Consider the following 12,548-nt stretch of genomic DNA (forward strand, 5'->3'; position numbering starts at 1 on the left):
GTAAAATACCGACACGATTTAAAACGAGAGACAAATCTGATGCGAAAATTTTGTTGAGGATGCAATTTCGTAGCTTGTCCGCTTAGTACAGAGACACGCGGGGCCAGAACGGGAAACCATTGTCAACACGCGAAGTGCGTGCTTGTCTCCGGACGTTATCTGAATCTTACGTGGGAGCAGAGTAATGTTTCCAATGCTGGGGAGGCTGGTAGTGATGGTAGTCATAGTGGTGGTGATGACGGGCCGTAGTGGTAGCGATGATAGTCATGATGGTGGTAGTTCAGGAGTAGGAGGTGTTGCTTGTGGTGAGGGGCGAGACGAGGTTTGGACAGGCGTGCTGGTGTGAGGGGCGAGACAAAGCTTGGTGACGCATGAAAGTGAAAATCAGTTATGCTGCAGCTTCGGTAAAGTTCCTGTTTGCGGAGGAATCAGTGTTGTATACAGACCAGTTAGAGGTAGCGGTACTTGCCTGTGCGAGAGTACCGACTAGCGGTACTTGCCTGTGTGACAGTACTGACTAGCGGTACTTGCCTGTACGACAGCGTTAGTTAACGGTAGCAGTCTGAAATCCATCTGGGAATAACGGTACCGCTTGTTGACAATTTGGACTAGCAGTGCCTGCCTGCGTAAAAGCGTTGGCTAGCGGTACCTGTTTGCGGTCTAATGCTGGTTAGTGGTACCTGCTAGTTTGACAGTGCCGGTTAGCATAGGTGTTTGGTGGAATATACAGAGGTGCCAGAGGTGTGGTAGATATAGTTAAGGAGGTTGTAGTGATTTTTTTTTTTATGCGCGTTGCTACCCTACTGTGTATGAGAATTTCATTGTAGGAACAGTGTGCGCTGCTACCCTATTCTATACAATAATTACCCTGTGGGAACACTTACACTGTGCTGCTATCCTATTCCATATGATAAATGCGCTGTGGGAACACCTGGAGTGTGCTGCTGCCTATTCTGTATGATAGTTACACTGAGTTGAACAAAAGCTAGTTATGTTTCTCTGTCACCTTGCATCACAAAGGAAAGTTCTCAGGTAAAAGGTACTTAAATCCATCATATCGTCAAGTATTCCACTGTAGGTAAATAACAAAAAGGCACAATACCGTGACTGGAACGATACACAAATAACCCGCACATAAAAGACAGAAGCTTACGACGACGTTTCGGTCCGACTTGGACCATTGACAAAGTCACACTGTAGGCTTCAGTAGCTACGGCAGCTTCGGAGACCTGGCCTTGCTGGAGTTAGAACACTATAGCAAAAAACTTAATCATAAAAGCCCTCCCAGATGAATACTATTTCTTGAATTAAAAAGTCCACATCAATTAAAAAAGGAATGTTGAGTTGTAAAGTTGAAAGATATGCGTTCCTAAAAGTTCACCGAGAACACTACTGGTACCTCGGTAGTTACGAAAACGCACAAGCGAGAGAAGAATGGCGGAAGCCTTGGGCAAATGACGGAAATGTGTTCCCGTAGGTTTCTAACGTTTCTTCTGTGATCATTTGTGACTTCCCCATTCCATCAAACCTATTTCCTCCTCTCTCTCTCTCTTGCCTGTTTCTTTTCTTCACTTTTTTCTTCTCGCAGTTTTTCATCCTAAGTCACTATTACAATAGGTAGTTTTGGTTTAGAGTAAATTTGTACTAATATTCCTAGGATCACAGCATAATTATATGTTGTGATCCAAGAAGGTATATACAGTAGAACCTTCGTATCCTCCGGGCACAGAGGTTCTACTGGAATGTTCTACCCAAGTACTCAGAAGTATCTCTTCCTTCATATTGTAGGAAGTATTGTAGAAGTCCCCGTGTATGGCATATTAACAGCAACTGAGAAAATACTAGACAATATGAAGGAAGAGATACTTCTGAGTACATGGGTAGAACATTCCAGTACCTCAGAGCAGGACATTTAAACGGGCAAAGAGCACATTGTATTCTTTCCTTTCATTATTTGAAAAGGTCACACAGAATAATAGCTATCCATGTCTACAGTATCTAACGAGAAACTTATTTTATCAAACCATGTGACCTGTTATAAACATTTAGGAAAAGCTTGGGGCTGGCTTTTTATATCCTTTAATTTCCTACTTGACATCTCATAAACCCTCCTACCCCATATGGGTAGTGGGGAGATGATGGTAGGGTGGGGTTGGCACCGACCACTAACCCAGTCTAAGGGTAACCGTGGCCGGTGACACCTACGCTACTCAGAGACCTCTCTCCCTGCTTTGATTGCAACTTTGCAACATTGCACAGCTCCTGATGACGCACTGAGAAGTGTGAAAGTGCTTGAGCTAAAGATTTCCACTCCCCCGTGGCTTGTCCTGCATAGTTAAGATCGCCCGTCTGCGATTGTTTGCATACATACATATATATATATATATATATATATATATATATATATGCAGTTTTTAAAGGGAATGAATTTTAATTTGGTTAAAACTTGGTGGGAGTGTTAAGTGGAAGTTGGGTGGATGACAACGCAAGACTGGGCTAGTGAGTGGAACTGTGTTTACATTCTGGTGGTGGTGGTGGTGGTGGTGGTGGTGGTGGTGGTGGTGGTGGTGGTGGTGGTGATGGTGGTACAAGAAGCACTAAGAAAGACCAGTCGTCCTTATAACATCTTTTAAGGTCATGTTGACAGGAAACAATCACTTCAAATATTCGTCGCCTCTCACGCTATGCACACACAAACACACACACACACAAACACACACACACACACACACACACACACACACACACACACACACACACACACACACACACACACACACACACACACACACACACCAGAATGCATCCCTCAAACTTCTCGAATTGTAGGCTCCATCATCTTTCTAACATCAACGCATCATTTAAAACACAGTAAACCGTAGCTCACATTAACCTATAATTGCTTGTGCATGTATTAAGACTGGGCGGTGGTAGAAGTGGGATACCTAAGCGACCTCCGGGAGAAATCTAAAACATTTTTCCTCTATGCCTTTTGAAAATCTATTTCTTCAAGACTTTGGGTCACATCAGTTTGCACTAGAGGCAAATAATCTCGATTTTTATTGAAATTATCATATAATCTAATAATACGCCTCTTTCAGTAATAATTACAAATGTTATACTCGCGTAACTAACATTCATATAACTCACCCATGACTGTATCCAAAATGAGGGTCATGGGCATCACGGGGAAGGTAGGCAGATGGATTTTCGGGTTTCTAACACAGAACACAAAAAGTAGTAATAAACACAGCAAAATCCAGCACCAGCGAGTTGAAAACTTCAGTTCCCCAAGGCACTGTCCTGGCATCTCTGCTGTTTCTTATTCTCATAACAGACATAAATAAAAACACCAGTCACAGTTTTGTATCATCATTTGCGAATTACACTAAAATAAACACGAAATTCTTTACGGTAGAAGATACTGAAGAATTACAGGAATTGTAAACAGGGTTTTCCAGTGGGCAGTGGAGAACATGACGTTCAATGGGGATAAGTTCCAGTTGCTTAGGTATGGAAAGAATGAAAACTCAATAGGAACACTGTATACAAAACTCAAGAAGATCATCAAATAGAACGAAAAGAACACATAAAAGACTTTGAAACAATACTGTCAGCTGACCTTTCTTTCAAAAATCATAATAAGACAAAGGTCACGAAAGCCAGGAGGATGACCGGATGACCTTCAAAACAAAGAAAATCGTGCCAATGGTGACACTTTTTTAAATCGTTAGTGCTCCCTCATTTGGAATATTGCTCAGTGTTGATGATCTCATTCAGGGCAGTACACTGAGGTCAGTGGTCACCTGCGGTCATACCTGTCCTAAGCTCTGGGAGTTAGTGTGGGCTGTTACCAAGCACCATGGCTTGTTGTAGTGTTTTAGAATCTCAGGTTAAAGTGTTGAAGAAGGAGGTTATACTTCTTCAGGAGGAAAATAGGAGGCTGAAGCTTCGCATAGATGAGTTTGGGAGTGTGAGAAGGATTTAGCTGGTAAGGAGGAAATGGTCACCAGCAGTGATAGTGGCAGCTGCTTTAAGTGGCAAGTGGTTCACAGTTCAGGAAGAAGGAAGATAAGGAGGATTAACAGAGAAGATGTGAAGGTAGGAAATCGATTCTCTGTTCTCCAGGACGAGTGCACTTCAGTGGTTAGTGAGGTTGAAGGTACCACTGATTCCCCTGCTAATCAAGGTAAGAATATTTTAATAGTAGGAGATTCTCAGGTAAGATATATGGACTGTGCATTTTGTAACAGAGACAGAAAGGTCAGACAGAGAGTGTGCCTTCCTGGAGCTGGTGTTGGTGACATAGTCAGCAGGTTGGATAATATTATGTCAGATAATGGGAACAAGCCCATTATCTGTCTTAGTACTAGGAGTAATGACATTGGGAAGGGCAGGAAACAGGAGCTGCTGGATAAGTACAGGTCAGCCATAGAAGTAGTTAGGTCTAAGGGAGGGATCCCAGTCATATGTAGCATCTTGCCTAGAAAGGGAGTGGGCAATGAATGGATGTCTAGGGCAATTGGTATAAATTGCTGGCTAGACAGGTACTGCAAGGAACTTGCAATCCCATTCATTGATAACTGGGACCTATTCTTTGGCAAACATGATATGTATGCAAGGGATGGGGTTCATCTCTCTGGGGATGGAGTGGTTGCATTAGCCAATTCGATTGAGAGAGTAATTGATGACTTGTCTAGGAATTTAAACTGATGGATTATAGAGGTATGGGTGTTTGTGGGAAACAATCAGGCTGCAGCATTAGGGTTAAACACAGTAGTTATTACCGGGATACCTCAGGGATATGTTTAAAAGACAATATTCAAAATAAAGTTGCTAGTAATGGCAAATCAATTGATCAACAAAGAGAGATAGTAGAGGGCAACGAGTGACTAGCTCCCATAAGGTTTTCTATACAAATAGTAGGAGTCTAAGAAATAAGATAGATGAGCTAAGATTACTTGCAAGTGTAGGTAATATAGATATTATTGGTATAACAGAGACCTGGTTCAACTTGAAAGATAGAGAAATGCCTTTTGAATGCAACATACAGGGTTATAAAATATTCCACACTGATAGGGTCAACAGGAAGGGTGGTGGAATGGCGATGTATGTCAGAGAAAATTTAAATTGTTGCCTTAGACATGGTATAAGATTAGAAACATCGAACACAGAATCTGTTTGGCTACAGTTTCTCGAGGGTCGTGACAAATTAATTTTGGGTGTGATTTATAGGCCCCCAAACCTTGATAGGGAGTGCAGTAAGCTGTTATGGGACGAAATTCATAAGGCATCTAGATATGAAGATGTTGTGATAACGGGAGATTTTAACTTTAGACAAATTGATTGGAACAATATGACAGGAAATCTTGAGTCTAGTGACTTGATACGGTTCAGGATTGCTTTTTAGAACAGGTTGTGATGGAACCAACTAGAGGAAACAATCTGGTTGACTTGGTTCTTGCCAACAATGAGTCACTAATGATGAGCTTGGGGAAAGTGATCACAAATCACTTAGTTTCAATATATCATGGAATTACCAAGATAAATACAATCAAATCTATGTCCCAGATTTCCGCTTGGCCGACTTCATGGGACTGAAAAATTACCTGGGTGGGCTAAATTGGGATGTCCTGACTATGGGTCAGGTAGGTGATCTTGGTTGTCAATATGACGTTTTTCAGAGCATAGTTCTAGCTGCCCAGACAACTTTTGTTCTGAGTAGGGAAATTAGATCTAACAAAAATTATCCCAAATGGATGAACAATAGATTAAAACATCTCATTGGTCAAAAGAGAGACATATATAGGCGTATCAAAAGAGGGGATGGGGGAGTTAAGAAATCCATATATTCAATTAAAGAGAGAAATAAAGAAAGGAATAAGAAAATCAAAAAGGGATTGTGAGGCTAAGGTCGCAAGGGATTCAAATATTAACCCAAAAGGGTTCTTTCAGGTATACATGGCCGGGCTTGTCTGGTTTTCCCAGACAGGAGTCAATTTTCGATAGCTGTTCGTTGAGCTGTTGGGAAGTTGCATCTGGTGGCTTATATACAAGGAACAAGAATTGTTAGAACTTCATCTGGTGGTATCTTGTATACAAAAGCAGGTATCCTTAATGCAACAAGTGCATTTGCCTTCTCTGTTGATGAAAGGTATTTTGTCTTTGTGGATGGCGATATTTATAAATGAGGTGTGTATGAACTTCAGCTACATCCTTTGTGGTGTTTAGTATCTCTGTGCGAATGTTGTTTCTGTCGCATCTGAAAAGATTGTACCCAGGTATCCTTATTTCACTCTAAAAGCAATCTTTTGCGTGGGTCTCTGAAGGCTGCATTTGCCTTCTCTGGAACTCCAATGATGAAAGGTATTTTGTCGTTTGTGGATGGCTTAAAACCCTGTATATTAGCAAATATAAATGAGGTTGTGTTGCATGTTTGTCGGGAGGATTTTGTTGTTGGCATCAGTAGCTGTGAGTCCGGAGGCGCCACTGGCTGTGCCTCCAGCCCAACAAGGCTCCGAGGTGGTGGACTATTCTGGTTATTTCTTCGTTTCCTACCACTAAAAAATCACTTGGAATGGAGTTGTCGTAGCTACCGTAACTACTATGATTTGTTTTATGGAGTGTGTACCTCCTGGTTCCTTTTAAGTGGTATGTGGGGCAGGTGGTGATGTAACATTGTTTTTTTGGGGACTGAAAAGTGACACATCTTAGGGTTAAATTACCCATAAGTTATTATCTAAAGATAATTCTGGACATTTGAATTTGTGTATTGAACTTAAATATTGACTTTGAGGAGGAAACACTTTGAGCCAAACAAAAATTGAGTCTTGGTGAACGAGGTTGTTCAACTGTGTTAACACGATGACGATCATGTCCAGCTGAAGGTGATGAATATTCAAGAAGAAGGTGAACATATGAGGAGATGAATATGTAAGAAACTGAGCGCTTAATAGAGAAAATATTTAATAAGGTGAACATTTTCATAAGTTGTTGAACATTTTAACATTAAATAATGAATGTTATTACTGTGTTAATAAAAGACACTGTAAAGAGGAAATCTTTATTAACAGGCTACGTTTTCCTCTAAATGGAGCTTTATTAAGTCAATAAAACTCAATAAAGAGTTTTTTCAAAGTCAGTGAGGCTATAAATAGAGTTTCTCAAAAATTGACATAGCTCTAAGTCGTGCTTTATCAAAGTCAGTAATATTTTACATAAAGCGAGACGTACCATGTAAACATTGGAGCTTTTTACCATATTAATCGACACGTTTTGCCCTCCAGCAAATTATTATTATTATTATTATTATTATTATTATTATTATTATTATTATTATTATTATTATTAATCATTAATATTTTCATATCTAAGTAGTTTAAGTCTGTCATCATTAAACGTCGTGTTATTCGCTACTGCCCGCTGCGAGACTTTGTTTACATCTTTCTGTAGTGTTTCCGTGCCTTCTACCAAGGTGATTTTCATGTTTATTTAAGTATCATCCGTGTCATTACGATTTCATGAGTCATGTTGACGGCTTTGAGGGGACTTGAGCTAGAGTTCGTCACGGCCAAGCTAGCGGGAGATTCGTCTGTAAAAACTTGCATTTGTGGTCACAATGGTGCCTATGCTAACCTTCCAATAGTGTAGAAATATACCTAGTTGGATGAATCTTATTGTAGCCAGCTGGTCTGGAGCTTTGTGACTCTCTGATCGCGGGTTCTAACCCTACCCGTGGTATGATTTGTGTCGAGTATTTGTAAAGTGTTGTGATGATAAGAAACAGTAGAGGCACCAGGACCGTGCCTTATGGGGTACTGAACTTTTCTTACTAATGCAGGAGTTGGCTGTGCGTACCACTATTGTGTTCTATTGATCGGAAAGTCGTGTACTCGTTTGTCTGCTTCCCCGTTATGACCACTGATTCATATATACTTTACGGAATTTATCTCATTGCTGTTCATCGACAGTGATTGAAACTCCTGTGATTAATGGTCTAATTCTAAAGGTAGTTCTTAATTAGTATTTTGCATGTGGTTTCTTATATGGGATTTTCTTGCAATATGCTGGACTGCTCTTTGTTTCTTTTGTGCTTTCATCTGACTCAAAAAACTTAATTTTTTGTTCCAACTGGGTAACCTCCCTGCAAAGATCGTCTTTCCTTCGTTGTCATGTTAACTTTTTAAAGCAGTTCGGTAACTTTTCTTTTCCTTCGTCTGCTCATTCTCTTTCTATATTTGATGTACTTTTATGCTTTCTCAGCCGTACATATATTTTATTCAGACCCTGCGTGCTTCTGCATCCAGCTTTTCCAAGCACTAGTGAGGATTAAGACTCTTCAAGACTGTCCCAGGGTACGTCCGATAGTTCCTCATTTTGTCCAGGTCGATTCTCAAATTATTGAAACCAAATTTACTAAACATTAATTCTCGTTTATTATTCCAGGAGTTTTCCAACCCAGCATTTATACTGTCTGCACTTCTATCGTGTTGAGATCAGGGTAAATATTTTTTTTTGTGATCCTTATTTTTCTGATTAGCTCTTCGTTGAGAGTGAAAATCAGATCCAGTGTATTTTCATTTCCAGTAGGTTTTGTAATCTGTTGGTTCAATACAAACTAATCACAAAGCGTCATTAGTTCTCTGGTATGTACCTGTTGATCTGTGGTGTTTACATAAGAACATAAGAAAGGAGGAACACTGCAGCAGGCCTATTGGCTTATACTATGCAGTTCCTCTTCAGACCTAAACCCACTTAACATAAACTGTTACTGGTACAACGCTGTGGTTTATTATCTCATTTTTCATGATATAGAGGTTGAACTCTACGAGGAGGATAATATTTGGCGAGGGATTTTCAAGGCTTTCAAGACTTTTATGTTTATTGGCTGTTTCAGGGGAGACATGATAACGACATACAAGATACTGCGGGGAATAGACAAGGTGGACAGAGATAGGATGTTCCAGAGAGGGGACACAGGGACAAGGGGTCACAACTGGAAGCTGAAGACTCAGACGAGTCACAGGGACGTTAGGAAGTATTTCTTCAGTCATAGAGTTGTCAGCAAGTGGAATAGCCTAGCAAGTGAAGTAGTGGAGGCAGGAACCATACATAGTTTTAAGAAGAGGTATGACAAAGCTCAGGAAGCAGAGAGAGAGAGGATCCAGTAGCGATCAGTGAAGAGGCGGGGCCAGGAGCTGAGTCTCGACCCCTGCAACCACAATTAGGTGAGTACAATTAGGTGAGTACACACACACACACACACACACACACACACACACACACACACACACACACACACACACACACACACACACACACACTCACACACACACACACACACACACACACACACACACACACACACACACACTAACTAACATGCACACACACACACACACCTACACACACACACACACACACACACACACGCACACACACACACACACACACACACACACACACACACACACACACACACACACACACACACACTCACACGCACACACACACACACACACACACACACACAAGTGGTTTAGTCCAACATATCCAAGCCACATCATCCCAATCAGCAGACGTTACTCACATTCAGCATGTGTGTTTGATTCATCCATGTATGTTTTTGGTGGGTGTACGTCAACAAATACAACATTTAATGACCTTTGGCGTTTTGACTTAGGGTTACATGAATGGACACGCTTATTGACAACAGGAACTTATCCATCGCCCAAAGCATATGCCTCAATGGTAACATGGAACAATTGCCTTGTGTTATTTGGTGGTTGGACTCATCCTTCTTTGTACCCTCTGCATCAGCAGTGGGTCTTGTTCAGCGAATTGCATGTCTATGATATATTAGGTAATCGATGGACTCAACTGTACTATCCTGGATCACCCCCACCAACAGCTGGTCATTCAGCTTCGGTACATGGCTGTGTTATGGTCGTATTTGGTGGATTGCAAAAACAGGAGGGAACCTCTGCGAGTACAAATGATGTCTTCTGTTCAGACCTTGTGAGACAGTGTTGGTTTAAGCCTGTGGTGTCAGAGCCTATGCCTAAACCAAGGTATGGCCATTCACAGATAAAACTAGATGAGAGACATATTTTAATCCTTGCTGGATGTGGAGGCTCCAACAAACTTTACAATGATATATGGCTGCTAACATTACCTGGTAACATTTACAACGGAAGTGAAAAATGGCATTGGGAGCAGATTTATGTAGAAGAGTCTGAATATATGTCCTCACAAATGTGGTATAATCCAGCATGCAAAGTTGGGAATAGTGTTGTGGTTTTGTCAACTTGTGGGACTAATAGTGCAACAGCAGGTGGCAATATGTGTCAGCTTTTGGTACTAGGTTCAGTAAGAAGACAGCCAACAAATGTTTGGGTGCCCCCAGTACAGCAGCCAGAAATACGTCCTCATGAACATCATCATCCAGAACGTCATCAGTTGGAACCAAACGTTAATGGCCAGCGAGGGTTTCTTCGACCAGGAATCCATCCAGCAGACCAGGCAGAATCTAGCAGTGATGAAAGTGATGATGTAAACATTCAGGGCACACATAGTGGCCAAGGAGCATCTGGGAGAGGGAGACCAAGACCTTCTATTAGGCCAAATGCATCAAGTGATAGGGAGCGCAGACTTCAGGTATTGTCTAGGATGAAGGAGAGACTAAGGGAACTATCACGGCAACAAGAACATACTAGTACAGCCTTTAATAAGACTACATCATCTCGTAGTACTGTTACACCTCATATGCTGGATATCAGTCAAGTAATTTCACACAAGCAGGCTAGATGGTGGCCTGTTAACCAATCTACTGATCTCCCAACCTGTATTGGGTCTCCTCCTCAACCATCTCTTCTTTACTCCTTAGTTCTTGGCAGAGGACATCAAATCATGTTTGGTGGTATCCCACATGATCCCACTGGAGGACAAAGCCAAGAAACTGTATCAAACACTGTGATATTTGTATCCGCACCTTCCAGTTCATATTTTGCTGCATAATGATTTAAAAGATGTTAAACAGTTTATTATATTTGTAATACTGTATATAGATATTTTACTTTGTTTTACAGTATTATAAGAGAACTGCAACATAGTATTGTAAATAGTATATGGCACTAAAAATATTTCATAACTCTTGTATTTCTTGGTAGCAGTTATTTATGTAATTGTTTTTATTTGTATTTGTATAGAAATAAGGTCAAAACTGCAAACAAATGAGCAAAAGTAATACAGTAGCACTGTCTAAAATTATGTGTAGCTGAATATAATGTATCCAGGAAGACTAAAAAGTTACAATACCATGGCTGGAACAGTACACAAATAAGACAGACTTACGAAGGGGAAAGTAATGATGACATTTTGGTCCAACAAGTCATTGTCAATGATTCAAGTCTGACTGAAACATCATCATGACTTTCCCCTCTCCTTAGTCAGGGTTATATGTGTATAGTGTATACAGGAGCTGTATACTAGTCTTACAATTTCTTTTAAAAAAGAATAATTAAAATATATAATTATACTTGTAAGAGTTAGCATTGTAGCACAGTTAAGAGACTGTGCTCCAATGTTTAGACCTATTAGTTGTATCTCCTCCATTTGTCCAATTTTTCTACCACAAAACATAAAGCAAAAGCAAAACTTTCTTTTGTTTCTTGACCTCCTCAGGGGACATACCTAGATGCTGGTGAGGGACTCCATCCAAGAAATTGGATTTATCCTTCCATTCCTTTTATCAACCCTGATTGCCTCCCATTTCCCTAGGAGTTGTGTCCCCTATGGGTTTAGTGCTTACCCTTAAATATAATAATAATCCTTTATTTTTTTTTTTGTAAGAAGGGAGCAGTTAGTCTGGGTAGAAGCAAGACAGTTGCACATCACTGGTCTTTGCTACTCCTGTTTTACATGTTTCCACCAACTTAAGACAGGCATTGTTTTACAGTATTTTGTAGGAAGTACAATGTAATGATGGCTGGATATCTTCATAAGTGTTTGGTGTAAGTGAAAATAAGTTTCTTTTATTTCACACTGTAAAAGAAATTTAGTGGGTGGAAGCAGGGTACGTTGCTGCCACTAATAGTAAGCAGCACTGACCCACCTCTGTCCTGCCACACACATGTACTGTGTACGTACACATGCATGTACTCGCTCTCGCGCACACACACACACACACACACATACACACACACACACACACACACACACACACACACACACACACACACACACACACACACACACACACAACTAACACACACACACACACACACACACACACACACACACACACACACACACACACACACACACACACACACACACACACATACACCTACACACCTACACACACACAACAGGCCTAGTGTCTAATCGACATGTGCCCAGGACAAAATGGTAACTAACTAACACACACACACACACACACACACACACGCACACACACACACACACAGACTGGACACAGTAACAAGGGGACACAGTTGGAAGTTGAAGACGCAGATGAATCACAGGGATGTTAGGAAGTATTTCTTCAG

General features: G+C 40.8%; 1 protein-coding gene across 1 annotated transcript; it reads left to right on the forward strand.

Annotated features, from left to right (window-relative positions):
- Positions 1–9,528: 9,528 nt before the first annotated feature.
- On the forward strand, positions 9,529–12,285 carry LOC128689069 (F-box protein 42; the record flags this gene model as incomplete). The annotated part of the gene is made up of 1 exon (XM_053777147.2): positions 9,529–12,285. A coding segment is annotated over one exon (1,488 nt), but the record flags the coding sequence as incomplete, so codon positions are not given.
- Between the last annotated feature and the right edge of the window lie 263 nt (positions 12,286–12,548).

This window comes from Cherax quadricarinatus, chromosome 21 (genome assembly GCF_038502225.1).
Source record: "Cherax quadricarinatus isolate ZL_2023a chromosome 21, ASM3850222v1, whole genome shotgun sequence".
NCBI lineage: Eukaryota > Metazoa > Arthropoda > Malacostraca > Decapoda > Parastacidae > Cherax > Cherax quadricarinatus.